Here is a 23,425-nt window from a genome sequence, read left to right on the forward strand (position 1 = left end):
AAGTCAAAGGCAATAACTCTAAAAATTCTAAATAAATCCACACAAAATACCCAGGTGCACAACTACACATGCTGATCAACATTCCTATGAAGTTTCATGACTCTATGTCAAATCCTTTTTGAGTTGCATGCGACACAAGTTGAAAATTGCAAATTTTAACTAAGTTAAGGGCAATAACTCTAAAAATACTGAATAAATCCACACAAAAATACCCAGGTGCACAGCTGCACATGCTGATCAACATTCTTGTTAAGTTGCATGACTCTATGTCAAATTCTTTTTGAGTTACGTGCGACACAAAAGAGAACGGACGCACGGAAGGACGGACGGAAAAGGGTAAATCTAAATGACCGCCACTAAAGTGGGGGCACAAAAAGCGCATCTTGTGGCTTTTAGAGTTCTGTGTTATACTTGGTGATATATTTTTGGGTTTACTGTCGATATTTGTTGTCGAGGACTTGATTAAGTGAGAAGGCATGGCTCGTAATTCAAAATCCAAAAATAAGGGTCTTCAGTAAGATCTTCTGGTGAAGAATGTTGGCAGGTAATAACAATGGTAAGGCAGGTAATTACAATGATATGACCCTTCTGTGTGACTTCTAAAAAAGCTGGTTCTGCTTTGCTTGCTCATAGATGAGTTCCAATATTTTCAATGCTTTTACCAACAGTAACAAGAGGGTCACGATGGCCCTGAATCGCTCACCAGAAACAATTGCTTTTCAGTCAAAGATAAAAAAACTACCTAAGAATGCTACAGACAAAGTTTGGTGATCAGCCATTAATTAGTTCTGAAGAAGCAGACGTTTAAATATATTTCTATTTTTAGCTTAAGCGGCCCCTTAAAGGAGCCAATAAAATAAATATGAGCAAACTTGATAAAACACTACCTAAGAATGCTACATACACAATTTGGTGTTTATCCATCAATTATTTCAGTAAAAGATGATGTTCAAAGTTTTTTTTTCTAGTTTTAGCTTCAGCGGCCCCTAAAAGGGGCCAATCAAATTAATATGAGCAAACTTGATTGCATACTACCTAAGAATGCTACAGACAAAGTTGGTGATCATCCATCAGTTAGTTTTGTAGAAGAAAACGTCTAAAGGTTTTTCTATTTTTAGCTCTAGAGACCCCTAAAAGAAGTAAATCAAATTAGAATTAGCAAATACTTCCTTAGAATACTACGGACAAATTTTGGTGATCATCCATCATTTAATTTAGTATTAGAAGATGTTTAAAGGTTTTTCTATCTTTAGCTCTGTTGACCCATAAAAGGGCCCAATTGAAATGGCATGAGCAGCAAATTTAAGTGTGACTGTCACAAGAATGCTTCAGACCAATTTGAGGTAATCTGCACATCAGTTTAAGAGAAGAAGATGATTGTTGACGCATGACGCCGGTAGAAGGACGCCGGAGTATCCCCCTTTGATATAATAGCTCACCCTGAACTTTCGGTTCTGGTGAGCTAAAAATGAAAATGAAATAATGTAGATGGACCAACAATGTTGTATTGTATTTCTGGGTATAAAAGAGTAATGGCAAATCTACCGTCATTAGAAAATACCAATTCCAAACTAGAAAAAAAATCAATACGAACTGACAAAATTACAACCTTAGAACAAAAATTACTCGACCTGATGAGCAGAAAGTTACATCTCAGTTCTACGATAAGAGGTCCCAATCAATTAATAGTGACCCTTGAGTGAAACTTTTAGCTCTAATTTCAGTCTAGTAGTGAGCAAAATGAAAAGTAGGTTAGATAATTAAATGTTTCCTGCTATGGATTGTAGGAAGCAGCAACGGTATCCAAGAGGATCGTAGATCCGAGGATATTAATAGAATAAATAAGGTGTATCTCCATGTTATGAATTTACCAAATATTAAAATTCAGAACTCATGTAGGCTTGGCCAGTTTAGTTCGTTCTGAAAAGAATGGGCCAAGAAAAATGACCTATTAAATCAGTTGATTTCAAACATAGATTTCTAAAAAGAGCCCGTATAAATATTAGAAATTCTGATGAAGAAATTTGTTATGTCATGTATTTTCAAAGTGATTTAACATGGAAACAGAGGGAAGATGCTTATAAACTAAAGGTTAATTGTTTGGTTTGTATGGCGCACCAACACAATATAGCAGCAAAACAGGACAGATAATTTGACTTTTCTCGGGTGTTACAAACGTACAGCAACATGAACTTTGAAAGAGAAAGAAGAGAGAATTAGGTTCTACATCTTCTTAGTTGCGGCATATCGGAACATAAGGCCATCAAGCCGAGCTTGGGGAACAGTTGAGTGCAATTACTAATAATGAGTAACAGTACATTTATTATTTCTATTAATTTTTCGAAAAAAAATCCATCTAGTTCAAATTCAAACTTATTAGTCCAATTATTGAATTCACACATTGTACATGAAGACGATACTGTACATAAATTAATAGGTTTATTTTTCTAATTATAAGGAATATGAGTTTACAATTTCACATGTAACGAAAAATCTAAAACGCGACAGGACAAATGCATTACTGTCAGAAACTTTGAAAGCGAATCTGTTTTTCACACAAAATGATTGACTTTTAGCAAAGAAATGTCATTTGGTTAATTCCAAAAGCCCAACAAATGTCAAGATTTTAGTCTATGAAACAGTTTAAATTATTTGCAGCTCTGGCCTTTAATTGTCTTTATGTTACATATTAAGGTGTTTTTGTCACCGTTATTTTTCTCCACTATCTGAAAACTACCGTCCTTGAACAAAGAAATATTAAGTTTGACAGTTTAATAGCAATTGTTTTACCTATTTTGTATTTTTTTGTTTTTTATCTATTTATTTTTTAGCTACTTTTAAAACATTTGGCCATGTCTTGGAAAACATTTTGTTAAATTATATTGTCTCGATCATCCTAATTAATTTATTTACTGTACCTGTCTGACATATTAACAAGCTATTTCAAGGGTAAACCCTGTGCATACCTATGTTTTCATTATGATTTTCATAAACGGCCCTGACTTGTGAGAATTTAGAGGTTAGAGTTACGGGGCCCAGCTGAGTAACTGTGTACTTACCAAAAAGAATCAGTGCTACTGAATGACTATTATACTCAATTTTTTAATAACCCCAACATTACAAATCGTATGTTTTCAATGTTGAAACACAAAATTAACTAGCATGTAATAACATGCTATTCAATGTCGCATGATTCCATAATTAATACATGGAAATTATCACATTAGTTAAACAACCTTCATTTAAAACAAGATATTTAAGTATGATAAGGAGGGGGCTGTATACATGAGGAATGCAGACAAGGAATGAAATAGGTAAAAAGGAGAAGAAAGCACAGTTTGATATAGCTGAAAAGACGATTATGTCAGCTGTAAATCAGATGACTGCAGAAAATGCCAGGCAGCAACGTGAAGAACATGAGGTTAATGTTTCAAAAAGGATGAAATTATAGACTTACAATAAAGCCATTGTGAACTAGTTATTATAATTGGGTTTTGACTCATCTTTGGGAAAATATGCTTAAGCTTTATAAAACATATTTTGTTTTTCAGCCATATTTGACTTTATTTTATCTAATATATAGTTAGTGAAAAATGTTTACAATTCATTTTCATTACTGACATGATTTACTTAAGTAATTATCATGATGTATCTTTTGTAAACTTGAAATACAGTCACTTTTTTAGTGTTCACAGAAGACCTATTATATTCGGATCAAAACTGCAGCTACTGTGACCTAGTTTTTGACTCAAAATTACCCTTATTTGAACTTGATCTATATTTCATTGAGACAAACATCTTGACAAAGTTTGATCATGATCCAATCAAAACTGTGATTGCTAAGAATGGGTGAGTATTAACAACCCAAATGTTGATGACAAATGACGCACAAAGCATGATGACGGACACCGAACATAACCCCATCACTACACCTCACCATGACCACTTCGTGGTCAGGTAAAAAAAGCTTGTGGAAGAAAATTCCTATAAATTTAACAGTTTATCTATCAAAAACTTTGAATCCACTATACTGTCTATAAATACATTTAATACAATTTCTTGCATTCCTGATATTGGGGAAGTAACAAATGAGGAAATTGACTAGATTAACATCGCCACTATATACACATTCCTTTTTCTTGTAACTTTTGTTCATCAGTTCTTATATTTTGCTTATTGCATGTAACTTTTTGAATGCTTTTATATAATCAAGTCACTTATTAGTTTTTAGTGTGTCATTAATTCATTTTTCATGTTTTTCTAGTTCACATATGGGAATGTACTATCCTTTTTAAACTTTTCTCCAGATCAGTTTTCTCCAGCTCACTAAGGAAATTTGCGATTTCATATTCACTTTCTGTTTTTATGAAGGCTGATATATGTTGTTAATGTCTTTCACTTTATGTTTAACGTCTTTTAGAAAACTTAGTGCCAGCCATTTATCTTCAGGTTGATAGTTACAAGGTGCGTTCACATTAGCAATATACTTTTCCAGATGAGGTCCAGAGTGCTTGAAGAAATCTGCCGTAAAACCAAGTTCCATAATCTCATCTGGAACACCCGAACTGCAGTATTTAAAGTTCAAAACCAACCAAAGAGTGATTATTGTTTCTATTTTTAAATATTCATCTCCTAGGAAGAGATCCAGACAAGGGGTTTCAAGAAATATATCATTCTCAGAGTCATATAAACAAACTGCAACCTGGGATTTAGACATTGCAATGGTTGGAATTAGGAAATTGTTCAAATCAGGATGGTTCTTCTGTTGCAAAATGAAAACACTATTGTTCTGGCCCTTATTTGTTCCTTGCACATCATCATCCTCTCAGATGGAGATTTCACATCAACAGAAGAAGAACAATTTTCTGCATCTGGTAAGTTGGGATCTTCAGTGGCCACAGTCACGGCAACATCCATCAGAATGTCAACTCGTCCATGCCAGTAAGATGGACCACCTGAAGAATAAAATAAAACTTTTACAAACAAGGCAGACATGACAGCCCTATATTGCCCTACCTGTCTTTTATAATTCTAAATGATTAAGTATAGATAAGAAGTATTTTACTGTAAAAGTATCTAATTAAATGTAATCATTATGTAAAGTACAATATTAGGGGCGTGATGCACGTATTCATTATCCCTCATATACAGACTAAAACCGAGTCTGCAATTTTTATGTAATTTTGTGATTAATGCTTACAAGGGATCACTTTGTTTACATTATTTCATGAAAATTTCAAGGGGGGTAATTCTGATAATTTTGGTGCTAGAGTTAGGAACCTTATCACACATGATGGTTGATGATCAGGAACATATATTTCAAGTTTGAAGTTAAAACCTTAATTAATAAAGAAGTTATAGTGAAAAAAGAAATTTACTGCGAACAAACTTTAATCAGAAAACTGGACTCGGTTGCCAACACAAGTTGAGTAGGACAACTCTCAATAAACTACCTAGAGTCCAGCCTAAAATGATGTGCATAATCTTTAAAGATGCAGCGTACCATCTATCCATTATTTCAAGTTTTATAAATATATATTTTCAGTTCTTTTCGAGTAATCATAAATATTGTTATTTTTGCTATATTTTAAGTATATTTGTTGCCATAGGCTAGCAACCAAATATTTCAAAATTGGAAGAAAAGAAAAAGATGTGCATAATCTCTGGACTACCATCTATCCCTATTTCAACTATTTTCAGTATTTTTCTGTTATCAACGGATCAAGTTTTTGTTTTATTTTTGCAATATTTTAAGTCTATTTGTTGTCATAGCAACAGAATTTTTAACATAGAAATACAAAGAAAAAGACAATCATAATCTCCAGACTCAGGGTGATAAGGCGTTTACCACAATTTTTCCGCGCAACGTCAAAATACCACACTTCTGACCGAGACACTGTATCTTTCTGTCATACAAAATGGATGTCAAGACTGCATACGACAAGAAAACAGATGATAATTTATCCAAAACAATGTAAAATCATCGAATTTTTCATTCCATCGAATGTGTCACTTAATTTGAAGCTTATTGCTCTTTACTACATGCAAAATGCTTCACTATCTAAGTCAAGATAGTGAAAACAGTTGGGGCATACTGTGAAAAATATTGCTTTGATTGCGAAATTTAAAACTTTCTAGTACGTTTAGTTCATATGACTCATCGAAATGCAATATAGATATGTACATAATTATCGTTTGAACAAGTTACACCATTTTGATATCCTGTTTTTTGTATAAATGGTATGATTTCATGTTTCCACTTGCATACTCTAGGCACCGTACAACTTGAACAATAGTAAATTGTGGACACTGCATTAATCGTCCTTAAATCATTGCATTTCTTTTCTTTTCTTTTTTTTCCTGTAACGTCTATAGACGAGAGATATTTACATATGGGGTTTATACATTTGAAGAAATTCGAATTTTTTTTTTATAAAATATCAACTTTCTAATCTATTGAGACCATTGCACTTATCTTATTGGTAATTTGGATTTCGACCTTCAAGTCTTCCATAAAATAAAATTTTATTAATAAAAGAGAACGTGAACAGTCTTCCTTCAAATAAAACATATTGTAAGTTTCTTTAAAAGTATGGTGCAACAGAAAACAATGCTAGTTATTATCAGTCAAACGGAATAAAAATGCCGTGTTAGAATTCAGTGTTGTGCGGTGCTCCAATATGCATCTCAGTTAGACTTTTTGCATCACATATTGCCAAAAATTTACAATAGAAACACACCCTTTTGTGTGGAACTTTATTTTATGCTTAACCATTACATATATACGGCTGGTCCTGTCATAGCAAAAACACATCGTCCTTAAAGCCCAGGTTTTTGTGATAAGTACAAGCCATGTTGAGGTCGACATGACCTTTTGTAAACACTATTTCTTCAAAATATGTGATGTTCTGTGAATTGTGTTGTGCTAGATTAACGATGAAATAATTCAAAAACTTGATGAAATAATTAAAACGTTGAAAAAAGTTTGCAATGTCTAACAGTAAGATGTTTTATAAGCTATTTCCTTCAATTTGATTAGCCCACCATAACTATTTTGTCCAGATAGATACGGTGTCTCGGGCAGAAGTATGGTATTTTGACATTGCGTGGAAAAGTTGCGGTAAACGCCCTATCACCGTGAGACTGCCATCTACTCATATTTCAGTTTAGTATAAAAAAAATTCAGTTCTTTTTGTGTTAACACGGGATGTAAATTTGTGGACTGATGAACAGACGGACAGGGGGTAAACCTAAAGTCACCTCTGATTAAACCAGTCAGTGACTGACAAGGCAGAGTAATAGTGTTCTTTGCCACTGTACTTCTCTTACATGCAATTTGCATATACAGGGTATAATTTTAAGCTTTTTGTCAGTCACTTGTATGGTTTTAGAGGTATGCTCTGGAAAAAAATACGAGGGAAACTTTTCAAGAAATTAACTTAAGGGAAATACATGTAATTAAAGAATGGTACCAGATAGACTTTAGGTTCTTAATCAGTACATGTTGATAGTTTTAAAGTTATGCATTGGACATAAATATGAAGCAAAGGATGGCTGACAGACAATAATTAGGTCCTGAAAGTTCTCCCTGGGTATCACTTATGCTATTGTAGAACCTTGGGAACCTCTTAATGACGCCACAATCAAAAGTTAGTATCTTGCCAGTTACCTATAGATGTGTCACCAAAATCCCATGATAATCTTTCCTTGCAGCCACAACCACAGCATAATTCTTTAATCCTCCCTTTGCTAAAACTGTGACTGTCTAATGTATACTTGGAACAAACAGCAAGCTTTGAAAGTAGATGATGTGCCACAATTGTAGTCCATTCAGCTCCACTGGTTTCTTTTCTGCCTTTAGAAAGTGCTTTCTCTGACGAGCCTGAAAACACAGATGAACAATTAAAGGCTAATAGATGTTGTCCGTAACTGGCAAATGTGGGTTTTCCCAGCTTATCCGTAGTTACAAATAAACTTCTACCATTATAGCTTCACAATGTACAACCTGTCACAACAATAAAGTCAACCTGTTGCACTTATTTTCGAAGCTGTAACAGTAAAAGCTTGTTTATACCCATGGATAAGCCAGGAAAACCAAAATATTCTTACTTCCGAAATAGGTCTATTATGCCTCAGACATGTTATCATTTTCATTTCTCAAAAACATTTTTTTTTATTTTTGGTTCCAAAAAAACACTCATTTGCCATATACATGAATTGTCTCTTGATCCTTCAGGTACATTTAAGTATTTTGTATACTTTTTTGTTTACATTTTGCTACCTTTAGGACACATTTCTGCAAGTTCAGCCATTCTTTCTTCAGTTAATAAAACATCTAACACAATCTATTATTAAAACATTATTCAACATATGTTTGGCATGTCAAAAGTATTAAACTACAGTTAAACTTTGTTCGCTCAAACTCGGATCACTCGAATACCTCCCTTCATTCGAATTCATCGCAAAGTACCGGCAAAATTCCTATTAAATATATATTGTTCTACCTCGGATCACTCAAACACTGATCCCTCGAACTCTCGAAACCTGATCGCTTGTCCCTTGGGCAGAAATATAGTTAAAATCACACCTTTTCGGGCAAACATAAAAAGAAAACAAAAATTGCGGGTCGACATGTTCTAAATGACAGCCTTCGACATCTTGTGATGGAGATAAAGGCAATTAAGGTTAATTGATACAAAATTAGAGGTGTTGTAACCGATTTGTTTGTTATGATAATGTTGTTTATTTGCTGTCTTTAGTAACTATAAAATGAAAATAACTCATAAAGGAAGTGAAATGTGCAAGTCAATAAATAGTTCACGTTTATCCGGAAGGCTTTAATTACAGCCGTGGTGTTACGTGAATATCTATAGAATGATACATCATACTTGTTTGTGTGTTTATTTTAGTAAATGACTACAAATAAATGCTGCTGTTAAATGTTGTGTTTTTTTAATATTTAATTAATTCATTGTTTAAAATTCATTTTATCCCATAATACACATATTATAAATATATTTTGAATATTGTTCAACAAGATTGGAAATTGCCCAATCTAACTCACCATTTACAATGATTATGCATGAATATAGATTAACACAGTGTATTGTTAATACTTATTTGAAAACACTGGGATAATAATTCTTAATATTTAAAAGAAATGATGTATTCCATGAACTGATGTACTAACAAACAATCATACTGACGTATTTATCATTCAGCCGGTGTAAGCTGGAGAACGTTTAGGGCTATGTCCTACGTGATAATAGTGCAACCTCGGTTGGCTCGAACTACCGATCTCTTGAACTAATTTGCACAGAACCTTTGAGTTCGAGCGAACAAAGTTAGACTGTATATTGATTTCTGAGGCATAATGTGCCTTTAAGATTTCCCCCAAATGAACAGCCACTTACACTTACAGCCACAGGCCCCGCGAGGGCAGTAGCTCTCTTAGATACATGTATGACGTGAATGTTTGTTTGTGTAATTGGGGTTAATGTCACACCGACACATTATAGGTCATATAGCGACGTTCCCGCTTTACTAGTGGAGGAAGACCTCAGACGCCTTTCCGTACATTATTTCAGGCAAGAATGGGCACCTGAGTAGAACCACTGATGTTCCGTAAAGTAGCAGGATAGCTTCCTCACATGAAAGAATCCAAAGTTCCTGCTGTGATTCTAACCCAAGCGGTTAGGGGCATGCAGTTTGAAGTCAAAGACCTTAACCACTTGGCCAAGGACGCCCCTGTAAGTGAATAAATGTGACTTTTGCTAGAAGGCGCCTGCCAAAAAACATTTCCGGTGAAAGAATGATGTACAAAATCAGAAAATAAACATACATGTATATATTTCATTGATAAGAACTATTAAATAAAGATGATAAATATAAAAGGTTACATTTACATATCCTTTTTGATAAATCAACACTTTAAAAATATAACGTTATAAACAAGTAAAACAACAACTGTGATTTGAGATTAACTGAAATGGCAGACAGGTTTTCCTAATGCCAACGCAGTGGTTCCCCTTTGCCTCGCTACCCAGAGCGTAGCTAATCAAATGACTGAGAGGTGTTCAGAGATTTTCATTAATATTTGGAGCACTCCGATGATAGGTTGAACACCGCCAATTTATTCGTTTCTGTTTACACTAGAAAATATGTGCATTTACTTATTTACAAAGAAACACAGATATTGACTAACATAAAATATAAATATTAATCGCATTTTATACACAATGTATTAAATAATTATATTAAATAATTTGAACTCTTCTTTTAGATTCACTTGAGGAAATAGTTGAGTTCTTAAGGTTTTTTTAACGTATGTTCATCTGGGGGTCATTCAAGTAGACACTCCCCGATTTAACATATCGACGAGAATATCGAAAATATTACAAAACTCGTATAAGGACATAATTTTCAAAGTTAAAACATTGTCGATTTGAAACCCACCAACCCCTAACAGCGTCGTTCCGTCCATCCGAGAACCACCAGGAACTTTGGATTTCAGTTCATGTAACTTTAAAATCAAGTCGATTGGTCTGGTTTACATCAAGTTGAACACTAAACATGTAATGCTTGAATCATAAATCACAAGAGCTTTCCGCGCCATAGGTAGCACCTAATTTCATATTAGCCAGGTGAATAATTTTGCAGTGAATCATTATCAATTTGGATGTGATATACATCATGACACAAGGCCCCTTTTTTCCATACCTTTGTCTGACAAAAACTTTAGCAACTTTGCCAACGCCAGTCTTGCGCCTCTTGATCGAGGTATTCTTTCTGGAGATTTGATGTAATCCTCCAACATTTTAAATCCATATTGAAATATACCACGTATCTTAAATCCTTCCGGTGCAGAAGAATATTCTTCACCGGGTTTACGAAGCTGATATTCACAGTCACAAGTTGCTCTAGAAAACTTTTGGAACTTAGAGCATCGCAAATTTTTATCTTTTAAAATTCCAACTCCATAACCCGACAGACTACTTTGAAGATATGCTTATGCATGTTCTAATGTTTGCAAATGATTTTTATGAAACGACATAAAATGTCATCATGCTCGTCTCTTGTTTTCACCTTTTTGGCTTGCAGCCACGGCTGCAAGCCATTTCATCTGGAAAACTTGTTCCGGTTAGGTGGTTTCCTGCTTACATCTGTTGGTGCATGATTGAACGGGAAACCAGCTTCAATCGCGCCAATCGCAACTTTTCGGCCTTTTCCGTCAGTCTTCGGATTAATGATAATAGCCGAAGTAGTTCCGATTGCAATCGTGACAATTCGGGCGATTCCGTCATACTGCGGAGTAATATTACGGAAATCTAAGCTATTTTAGTTACTTCGGTAATCCCAGTTTGTGTATATAAATAGGATTTCTATTTTTACTTGTTTTATCGGTATAAACGAAATTGTTCCGTTTCATTGGTTTTTCAAGACGCAAAGTTAGTTTCTTTTATAATTGTTTTTTTTTGTCTGTATTAGTTTTATACAATAGAGAATGGTGACTGTAGTATTATTCCGTCTTCAAAGGGTGGTCCTGCTTACCAAATCACGCATGATCGAGTTATATTTAGATCTACTGAACGCAATTCAACCTCTTGGTGAGGTAATCTAAAAATAGCCCATGCATATCATTAACCTTGCCACGTGCTGATCTATGTATCATAGTTGATACATGCTTATTAATTGGTACCACGTAACGAAGTATTTTAGTGCATATACTTGTCTATAAAGCAAAGGAATGATTTCGCTGCGAAAAAGGGGAAATGAGATGTGCACACTTGTTTTCCTTCAGTATCACGTTAATATTTTTACGATTGATCATTTTCTTTATTAGTTTTATACAATAGAGAATAGATCTAAATCGTTTTGACAAAAAAATATTCGGTTTTCCAAAAAAAAACCAACTAAATAAACCCTTTATGATATACAAATACCGTGATAATAAATTGAAACCCCCCAAAAAAGAACAATTTTAAAAGGAAACTTTATTTGTTGTTGAACCATTTTCAGATTCAATGGGAGTCGCCATATTGTCGGTATGGTCTAAGTTGCAGACGCGGACAGGTATAAAACCGCGGCGCCTCTCCCATTTTTGTCAATAAAACTGAAGGAAAAAAAACGTGCACTCTTGTTACATTTTTGTTCTCAATCAATTTTAATAATTTTGATATCAAATGAAAGATTACTTAAAAAGATTTCTAATAATGCTTTAAAAATAAAAAAATAGGTAAACGTAGCAAAATATTTGTTTTAAAGCTTATCAATTTTCTCCGTCAAACACTCTCAAATCCGGTAAAAAAACCCAGCGCACTCTTTAGATACTTTATTAATTAATCAATTAATTTTCAAAGGTTTCCTGTACAATCAAAGTTAAGAATATAAGCTTCAAGTGTAGTAAAAAAAGATTTTTATTTAAAATGGAAAAATACCTAATTATAATTTACCTGAAAAGTATTGATTTCGGACAGGAAATCTCGATCTTATAATCTTATAAATAATGTGTAACTGACACATTTATTTTTGTTTACAATGATCTTTTTTGAAAATTATTTTTTCAGTGATTGCAACAAAAATTGTAAATTGGTTGTCTTTGAATTTTAGGTTGTGAATAAAATTACTTACCAGAAAATCTCAAATTCAGCGCTATATATTTCTAAAGAAAACAGGGGGTTGAATAACAAGTTCTTGCAATAGTTATCATAATCATTTTGTATTGATCAAATAAATGGTTAAAAAAAGTTAGTAATTTTCAGTTGATGTATCTAGTGATAAAAGTGTTGTAACAAATGCAATAAGTAATATATGTTGCCTCATTTAATTTGTGTGTACATGTACATTGCGTAAATTAAAAGAGTACGCGTGTTTAAATATTTTTTGTTTGAATGGACATAATTAATATTATACAGCTTTTTAACTTTTATTTTGACCAATGCCACTGAAATCTTGCCAATTAACCGTGTAATTTAGTACGGCAATAATTGGTTAGACAATTTTTGAATGAATATATAATTCAAAGTACAAGGGTTAAATGAAAACCATTTTATTTTTATTCTATTTTTATTCAATTTAATTTGATTTTAATTCATTTTCTTTTCTTTTCTTTTTCGATAAACCGACTCAAAATTCAAAACTATTGTTTTGTATTGTTGATGGATATTTGTTGATGGAAATGTAAGGTCAATACAAGTTTATTTCTTATTGATCTAGAAGGGCTTACACCCATTAAGGACAAAAGCCCCCCCCCCCACACCGGGACAAAAGCCCCCCATCTAAAAATGACACCGTGGAAAAGCCCCTCCCCATGAAATTTACACGTAGGACAAAAGCCCCCCATCAAAAATACAGGTAGGACAAAAGCCCCCCTCCCCGTCCATCAAACAATTGTTATTGAGAATCTCGCCAGTTTAAATTCGGAACTTGATGTATGGAGACAAATCAAAATCGGTATGTTTATTTTAACAATTAAATGCAATTGTTTTAAAAGATAATTTACATTTAGATTTAAATTTAAATTTACTCGATTAGATTTATTTGAAGTAATCAGTCTGGTCTATAAACCTTAGGGGGGGGGGGGCTTTTGTTTGAAGGACTGGAGGTTTTTTTGTCCTACCTTTATTTTTGAGGGGGGGGGGGCTTTCGTCCAATGTGTAAATTTCATGGGAGGATTTTGTCCACCTTGTCATTTTTAAATTGGAGTGGGGGCTTTTGTTCGGGGGAGGGGGTTGTCCTACACTCTACAAATACAAGTATCAAATTTATACACAATTTGGAACTTTTAAGTTAAGTAAATAAGCAAGAGTACAAAATTTCCTATGGATTGGTCTAGTATACTTGACAAAGCCCTGCTTTTTTACTATCCGGTTCCATCAGTATTTGTCCAAGGATCAAGTCCATCTACCTTTGATCATGGGGTAATTAAAACGAATTAGCAAACAAAACACGTGTTTATAGGCAGTACATCCGTGATCGATTTAAAACATTTATGGAAAGTGCATGACCTTCCATTCTTTGGTATGCGTTTATAATTCTATTCTCCATTTTTGATATCCGAGCTGCGGCATCAATATCAATTATTCTGTAGAAAGTAATGCCAATTAGTACATAACCTAATGATAGGTAAATACAAATTTGTGAAGGTCATTGGAAACTGCTGTAGGTGTCGGTCTAGTGAGATTTCGATCATCCTATATTTTGTAATAAATTAGTCACATTTCAGCCTAAATTCTCGATTTCACAATCCCTGATGGATGAGATACACACTATCATCATCTCTAATTGGGTCCGAAGTATAAAATGTTAGTCGTCATTTAATCAGAAATTTTCAAGCTGTTGTGTAACCGTTGAAATTGTACACTATAAAAAGTCTTGTCTGCTAATGCGTAGTACAATTTTAGATCTTAGACTATTCGTACAACAGAATACGTTAGTTCTATTATTTTCTTTTCAGGATAATTATTCTCACTGTGAAAAATGACCCAAAACTGACGTTGCAACGCCTTTCACTCAAATGGGGCATAACATTATGTTTCAAGTACCCCAGTTGATCTATGTCTGAGAATCAAATTTTATGGGGATTTTTAAAATACATTTTGGACATCAGTGGAGTTCCTTTAATGTGTACAAATGCAATACGCGTTCATTCGTGTGTATAAGTGCAATAAGTATAGCCATACTAATATCATTTACGTTAATCAGATAATCCGCTTTCTGATCGATTGTTATGAAATTGGGATATATATATAAACATAATATGAATATTCACTTTGATAAAAATAGATATATTTATCTGTATGTATTTATTGAGATAATTATTATGATTGCCGGTAAGTGTTATTATTTCTGTAATTTTGCATACAAAAAAAATATATATTTGCTGTCATCTGCAAAAGGAAATATTATTATTAACGGTTGTTTCTTATAAACTACAAAATACATTAAATCATAACAATATTTTTCATTTATGAAATTGCGCTGACAAATCTAGTTTTTAGCTTTTAGCTTTTCAATGTCTGAATACAGAACAAAACCAGATTAGGAAGAATCTACAATTTTCATAGTCTTTTCTAAATGAGATAAAATGTTGATGAAAATAAATCAGAAGTTTGAATTAATCTTAAGTAAATACGACAGCAAACTCATCACATTTGTTTTATGTTTATCTTTGAAAGTATGCTGACTAGAATTAATCTCTGAAACGGTTAATGCGTCGTTATTTGCTTAAGTTATTTGGGCGATATTGATACAAGAAATTTTGAATCTGTCGCAGTGATTGTGTTCTGCCTTCGCTTATTGGGGCAGAATCTTTCACAATGGGGAATATCTAGATATAAAAATATAAGAAAGTTTAATCCACTTTTCCAGCTTTTATTTAATTTGTTAACACATATATTTTAATCAGGCAGAATGATCAAATACAAAACATAATAATAAATTCTAACATATCAATGAAAGTAAGTTTTACATTCATTTACTTGAATTGCTTATAAGACAAAAAATAGATATTATTCAAATATTAAGTAACATCTTGTTACCTAAAGTTTTTAACAAAGTTTTTAACATAATTATATTTTCTAGTATTCAAAATAAGAACAGCCTAGTGTTCTTAACTAAATTTAGTTGTTTAACAAACATTTACAAAATGTACATAGAATAAAATACAACTTACCTAGATATAAAAATATAAGAAAGTTTAATCCACTTTTCCAGCTTTTATTTAATTTGTTAACACATATATTTTAATCAGGCAGAATGATACTGCCAGCTGGAAAATGGATCTTTTAAGGGGTTCTCTCACTGTCCATTGGTTTAACTTAGTTGACCAATAATTAAACATTATTTCTAGAGAGGCGGAACTACAAGATCTGGCTTAATTCTGAAAATACTTGAGAAATAACTTACATATTTTGTAATCACTATTAGTAAATTTAATTGTCTATGTTTTTAAAAGAATAAAGTTTATCACAGATGTTAATATAACAAGCATTTTGCAATTCTTTGTCTGGTGTAAAAGGTTTTTAGCACATTGGCTTCTCTGTAACAACATGTCACCTGTTTGAGACATTCTAATTGACCACATAAATGTACTTGAGATTTAACAAAGAAAAAAGGGTATAATTTAGTTTAATCCTTTATAAATTTATGCCTAATTTTGAAATCAGAAAATACAAAATAAAATTTAAAATGAAATTCAATACAAATATTTCACTCACTTATTTAATATACACAATATAAAATATAACAAGAAAATAGCTAATTTTTCATAGCATGACACGACCTCCCCCCTGAAATTACTTTATTCCTATAAAGTGTAAAAGTTTGTTTGTCGGACAGTGAGAGTTCTAGGTAAGTAACGACAAAATATACAAATATAAACATGACTGCAAAAACACCAAAATTGTGAAACGTACTAATAATGTATACAATAATGTTGTAATATAAGATAGAAAGATTAAAACCAAAATAATTCCATATTGGAAATAAGTAATATCTTTTTCCCTGTTATCAACATCATGTAATACAAAGTTAGTGAAAAATATATATGTACATGTATCATAGACTTTATAAATCAGTATTACAATAAAACTCTTCAAACAAAATATACAATAAAACTTTTCTATTTTGCAGAATATTTAGGTGCTGTATCTATAGTTCATATCAAGCAAATGGTTTGATAAAGGTAATACTAAGAAGTTGACCATGTTGGAAATAAAAGTAAAAATATTAATTAACCTGAAAATCACCAAGGATACAATTTAGAGTTGTTATTAATGTAAGAATTTAGTAAAATTTGCACAAAATTTAAAACGACTACATTATAATTTATTTGTTGCAACTCAGACAGATTTCCAGATACCATAGTTAGTACAGAGTGCCATAAGTATCACTTTAAGCATTATGTTTGCCCATTTAACTAAAACAAAACAAAATGGATGCAAGTCGGTCATTGTTACAAAATTGACGTCTCAGTTTTGCAATCTAGCACTTTGATCAGGAAACAGGAATGATAGAGAAGAATAGTTTAAGAGGACAGAACAACATTCATATACTCACATACAAGATCATACACTCATCATTTATAATAATCAAACCTGAACCTTAAAATTTGACTTTCTTACATTAAATGTCTGTTTGGCATATATCAATAAGTTAGGACAATGCCAAAATAAAGCAATATATATTACTTCGTGATCTTATTAAAATATTTAATCAATTATAAGCAACAATGTCTACCTGCCTTATAATAAATTAATGCACAATGCATAGAATATTATATTATGACAAAAAGTATCTGTGAGTTTATAACAACAAACTAAAATAATTAAACGTCTATCTATAAAATTAATCATTTTTATTTTGCTATTTCTTAATAGCATATATATTTTAGTTACTTTACTTTCACTACATTTGTGTAATATGTTATAATAGTTCATTAAAATCATATGTGTACAAATCATTTTCTTTTCAAAATTCTCATATTTTGTCTGTCTTTTCCTAGTTTTTCCAGTTAACGTATGTTTGAAATTATCTGAACTGATTTTTGTATTTGTCTATCTATTAATTATGCCTATAAATTGTCCAGATTTGCTTGTGGTGTTGTAGATTATCCATCCATATCCTAGAATTACCATCACGATGCCATGCACATGTAGCCATGGCTTTTTCATCTTTCTGCCCTGTCTTTAACAAAATTGGTCAAACCTTTTCAAATATGATACAATGTCTTGGTGTCCATTGTCATAAAATTGATCCAGCTTAAACACTCCAGCCATTGTTGATGTATGAAAAATTTGTTGTTGTTGGTCTTCAATTTGTTCAGTTTGTAGCTGGCCTACGTTTTCTTCAATTGCCTGTAGATTTTCGCTTGGCTGCTGGATTTGGTCTGGCACTGACCGTAAATTGTAGTTTGACGGTCTAGAAGTCAGTACCATTCCTTTTCTCGCTTGGATTATGTGAGAGGTGGAATCTTTCCGCTACCCACCACGTGTTCTGCCTTCGCTTATTGGGGCAGAATCTTTCACAATGGGGAATATATAGATATAAAAATATAAGAAAGTTTAATCCACTTTTCCAGCTTTTATTTAATTTTTTAACACATACAGTTTAATCAGGCAGAATGATCAAATACAAAACATAATAATAAATTCTAACATATCAATGAAAGTAAGTTTTACATTCATTTACTTGAATTGCTTATAAGACAAAAAATAGATATTATTCAAATATTAAGTAACATCTTGTTACCTGAAGTTTTTAACAAAGTTTTTAACATAATTATATTTTCAAGTATTCAAAATAAGAACAGCCTAGTGTTCTTAACTAAATTTTAGTTGTTTAACATCAAACATTTACAAAATGTACATAGAATAAAATACAACTTACCTAGATATAAAAATATAAGAAAGTTTAATCCACTTTTCCAGCTTTTATTTAATTTGTTAACACATATAGTTTAATCAGGCAGAATGATACTGCCAGCTGGAAAATGGATCTTTTAAGGGGTTCTCTCACTGTCCATTGGTTTAACTTAGTTGACCAATAATTAAACATTATTTCTAGAGAGGCGGAACTACAAGATCTGGCTTAAGTCTGAAAATACTTGAGAAATAACTTACATATTTTCTAATCACTATTTGTAAATTTAATTGTCTATGTTTTTAAAAGAATAAAGTTTATCACAGATGTTAATATAACAAGCATTTTGCAATTCTTTGTCTAGTGTAAAAGGTTTTTAGCACATTGGCTTCTCTGTAACAACATGTCACCTGTTTGAGACATTCTAATTGACCACATAAATGTACTTGAGATTTAACAAAGAAAAAAGGGTATAATTTAGTTTTATCATTTATAAATTTATGCCTAATTTTGAAATCAGAAAATACAAAATAAAATTTAAAATGAAATTCAATACAAATATTTCACTCACTTATTTAATATACACAATATAAAATATAACAAGAAAATAGCTAATTTTTCATAGCATGACAATTGGAACAATTTATTGTTCTTAACATCAATGTTTACTCTTTAGTGATGCTTAAAAAGAATATTGCTTAATTAAAAACACAGATATTGACTAACATAAAATATAAATATTAATCGCATTTTATACACAATGTATTAAATAATTATATTAAATAATTTGAACTCTTCTTTTAGATTCACTTGAGGAAATAGTTGAGTTCTTAAGGTTTTTTTAACGTATGTTCATCTGGGGGTCATTCAAGTAGACACTCCCCGATTTAACATATCGACGAGAATATCGAAAATATTACAAAACTCGTATAAGGACATAATTTTCAAAGTTAAAACATTGTCGATTTGAAACCCACCAACCCCTAACAGCGTCGTTCCGTCCATCCGAGAACCACCAGGAACTTTGGATTTCAGTTCATGTAACTTTAAAATCAAGTCGATTGGTCTTTCGAATGTTTTCATTTTGAAAAAAAAATATAACCTAAAAGTAATATTTTTATTTTCTTTCTGAGAATTGTCATTTGGTTATTCAAATAGTCTTTATTTCTGATTTCTTTGTTGATTCAAATGTTTTAATTCAAGAACAATTCATAGGCTATCAAATGATTCCATTCTATACAATATGATTAGAAATTTGAATGTTTTTTTTCTCCTTGAAAATTTATTTGGTTGTTTCAATGATTCAATTCTAGGACAATTTGATTGGTTACTTGAATGTTCCATTCGATTGGTTAAACTTACTGTTTCTTGACCATGACATTGGTAACTGTTTTAAGACTCTCTCAATAGCACCAGTGCCTAGAATATTTCGTAATATCATCATCATCATCATCATCATCATTATTATTATTATTATTGTTATTGCCATTGCCAATGGCATTGCATTGACACTTAAAATTCTAGTTAGATAATACTTTAGTTGATCAGTACTTAAATAAGTAATAATAGAAAGAGCATCGAAATACGAGGCTATCTGAATTGTACGAGGGGGCGTAGTCCCCGAGTATTAATCAGATTGCCGAGTGTTTTGATGTTCTTCTCTTTTGTATCATTGTCAAACATAAAAACACGTTCCCTGTTATCACAATATGAAACCCCGGGAAAAAGTAACCAATGAACGAGCATCTGAATATGATATTTCTGTCGCTTTCTCTTTCTCTTCCGTCACAATAAGTAAACCCCAGCAAAAATGAGACAATTAAAGGGCATGCTCATGAGTGCGGGTAACTAATACCTGCACTCCAGTTTACGCACTGTTCATGTATATGTATACGATTTAACTCTGACACATTGTCAACAGAAAGGTCCCCAAACTATGATACAATTATAAGATAATTATAAAATATAAACGAATGTTCGCTGATATTCTAGCTGGTCAGGCAATATTTATTTTCAATTACCAATAATTGTTTTGGGCTCAGCTCAAAGGAAAAAAAAGACGTCGTTAAATAATAATCAATATAAAAAATGAAAACTTAATAAGAACTAAAGTAATTAAAACGTGAGCACACAGAAAAAAGTATTTATTTACTGATCACTTGATAATTTGTTTGATACTTTTATGGAACGGTTTTGTCCTTCTTTTCTTTTATACAATATATGATTTTGAAATATAAACAATTATTTTTGATATACGAGCTCCAAAATCAATTATTTCAATAATCTGTAGAATATGACACTAATAAATGCACCCAAATAAAACAATTATATCTAGAAATGATAAGGTCATGTAAAACATTTATATTATTGTTTTTTGTTGTTATTTTTTCTTCTTCTTTTTAAATACACTGTCCATTTCCATCTTACATTAAGACTTTCCTTAACGTTCATTATTTACAATTCTAACTATTTTCGCGATTTTGTCACTATACATGCACAAAGAAGAAAAAACTGGTGTTAAACTGCCAATATACACTGGTTAGGGACTACATTTATATTGAGCTGTTATTTTTTCTCTCCCTACGATAAGATAGTTTAGAAAACCTTTTTAAGGCAACAATATTAACGCCTTCGTGGTCATTCCTTTCCCATCAAAACAAATGGCCGACAAACACCGCTGAATTCGATATTATTTCTAAATCATTATGATTATACTTGTACATGATTATATTGTCATATTTCTAGATCATATCACCGGAGAACACGAAAAACGTTCCAAACTTAGTTGCAAAAGAATTTTAATATTTTAATATCTTTTGTTTGTCAATTATAAGGAAAAAACAGTTAATCCATTTTATACTAATTTCTTAGCAACGATAGAAGCAAAATAGAGAAAATATGAATCCCTAAAGAAAGTCCAAAACGGCAAAATTGGAAATGTTGCAGGCTCGGCATTGTAACACCGCACTTTGGGGTCAAACGCACTTTGGGGTCCGACCCCAAAGTGCGTTAAACTTCGCACCTCACTTTGGGGTCAAACGCACTTTGGGTTTAAAATCGAGAAATTGACCCCAAAGTGCGTTAATATGCTACATATCAACGCACTTTGGGTTCCAGAGGTCTAAAGGTGTAATCTGAGTTCTGCTTAAATACTGAGTACTGTCTTATTTTCGATCTGCGACATTGAAATATTTGAGGTGGAGTTCAAGATGGCGGTCTATACCTTGTTTGATGCTTAAGTAATAAAAGTTTCATTAATTTTACCACTTGAAATATCTAAAAATTGTGTTCATATAACACAATTACGGTGGCATAAAAGTGACATTTGCATTTTTTATTTAAGTTTTGCATACATATTTTTATTTAAGTTTTGCATACATATTTTTTTTTGAGTTTTGCATTTTTTTTTTTGAGTTTTGCATTCATATTTTATTGTAGTTTTTCGTACATATTTTATTTTTGTTTTTCGTACATATTTTAGCCAACAAAACAGCCTTCACATCTCATAACAGCCCATAGTTGAGTATAAAACTAGCACAGTGGTTTGGTCACATTTCGGCCCATTTTTGGAATCGGTCCAGTCGTTTTTGGCCGCGCAAGTCTGGTTTCGGCCGACCTTTTTCGGCCCATTTTTTAAATCATATGTATTTTATATAATCATGTGTTTTTTATTATTATATACTATTATAGTAGTGTCTATTTGGAAAGGGCTGTTGATTGGTGATCAGTTATTATTCCATGAATATGCTGCACCACTCAACCCCACCCCATGAGAATAGCGGGGGTGGGCATTGACTTTAAACCAAGCCGACCACTGGTAAAATCTTCGCCCTGCGGGGGATATTCAGATAATAACATTCCTGCCTTATGCCCCAGAACAGTGCAGACATCAAAACACGATTCTTTTTTAACTCGCACTCCCTCTGGGACAAGGGAGGTGGTTACAAATGACTGGTGTATTACAATAATGCACAATAAAACATCTAAATAGGTCCTTATATTCCACTGATTTAGAAAAAAAAAATATATATATACATGTATATACATGTGTATATATACTAAAAAGTCTTTTTGATACCTCCAAAAATGAAAATGTTGGTATTTGTAAATGACGTTTGCAAATGGGGTACTGTAATTTACAGATGGTGAAGTGTTTGAAAACGGTGTTTTACAAATGGCGTAATTATCCAAACCTCTACTTTGCAAATGGCGTCATGTAAAAATATGTACGAAAAAAGTAAAAAACAAAACAAAAATAAAATATGTACAATGATCTCAAATAAAATATGTATGCAAAACTAAAAAAGAGTATGTATACAAAACTAAAAAAGTATATATTCAAAACTTAAAAAAATATGTACGACCACGAATTTATATTATAAATCCATGGTACGACAAACAAAAAAAAAACCCCAAAAAATATGTACGAAAAAAAAAAGTTGCAAAAACAAAAAAAAGTTGCAAATGTCACTTTTATGCCACCGTTCAAAATACTCTAGTACAGAAATTGTGTATTCCTAAAGTTAAAAGATGCTGCGAAAAATATCCCGTTCTGTCAGTCATTTACTTGATAACTTTTGGTGCCATGTTGAGCCCCATTTTAAATATGTTGGGAATGAAATAAAATGCAGTTAATTTTTTTTCCAAAGAACTATAAATATGCACTATTGCAATATTCTGGTGAAACATCAAGTTTTTCGATCGGACTATAAATAGTGATTTTTACAAATACATTATTAAGATTATCAACAAACTTAAGTTTTTTGTAAGCTACGTAATGTTCAACCGTTCGCCAGAAGCTTTTTTTAATGGGGAATCTTACATACTTCTTTAGAAAGAGCAAACATGAATTTTATTATGTTAAAATATTGGTATCAGAGAAATGTAAGATGCTTGTTACCTGAATAAAGTAGCGATAATTGTGAAATTATTTTTCATAAAAAGTAGTCAAAACAATGTAGTATTTCCATATAAAATACTTATTCTCTAGCAACAGATGAAAAGGATGGTTCAGGTAATTGACCAATGTGTATTTTTTGATAATATAAAAGAGCATCAAAATAAA

General features: G+C 32.0%; 1 protein-coding gene across 1 annotated transcript; it reads right to left on the reverse strand.

Moving 5' to 3' along the window:
* Positions 1-4,038: 4,038 nt before the first annotated feature.
* LOC132718246 (uncharacterized) lies at positions 4,039-10,816 on the reverse strand. Its single transcript, XM_060701893.1, has 3 exons — positions 10,720-10,816; positions 7,670-7,882; positions 4,039-4,955 (listed from the first exon to the last, which is right to left on the reverse strand). The coding sequence occupies exons 1-3, from the start codon at positions 10,814-10,816 to the stop codon at positions 4,744-4,746; spliced, it is 522 nt and encodes a 173-aa protein (XP_060557876.1). The 3' UTR covers positions 4,039-4,743.
* Positions 10,817-23,425: the final 12,609 nt, after the last annotated feature.

This window comes from Ruditapes philippinarum, unplaced genomic scaffold (genome assembly GCF_026571515.1).
Source record: "Ruditapes philippinarum isolate M1 unplaced genomic scaffold, ASM2657151v2 ctg5325_1_1_1_1, whole genome shotgun sequence".
Taxonomy (NCBI): Eukaryota; Metazoa; Mollusca; class Bivalvia; order Venerida; family Veneridae; genus Ruditapes; species Ruditapes philippinarum.

What these genes read in the sequence shown, in the direction of transcription:
- LOC132718246 (XM_060701893.1), bottom strand. Translation starts at nt 10,816, where the DNA reads ATGTTGGAGGATTACATCAAATCTCCAGAAAGAATACCTCGATCAAGA. An exon ending in AAAGTTTTTGTCAGACAAAG is followed by an intron (nt 7,883 to 10,719) that starts GTATGGAAAAAA and finishes CTGTGTTTTCAG; the next exon opens with GCTCGTCAGAGAAAGCACTT. An exon ending in TTTTGGTGACACATCTATAG is followed by an intron (nt 4,956 to 7,669) that starts GTAACTGGCAAG and finishes TTTATTCTTCAG; the next exon opens with GTGGTCCATCTTACTGGCAT.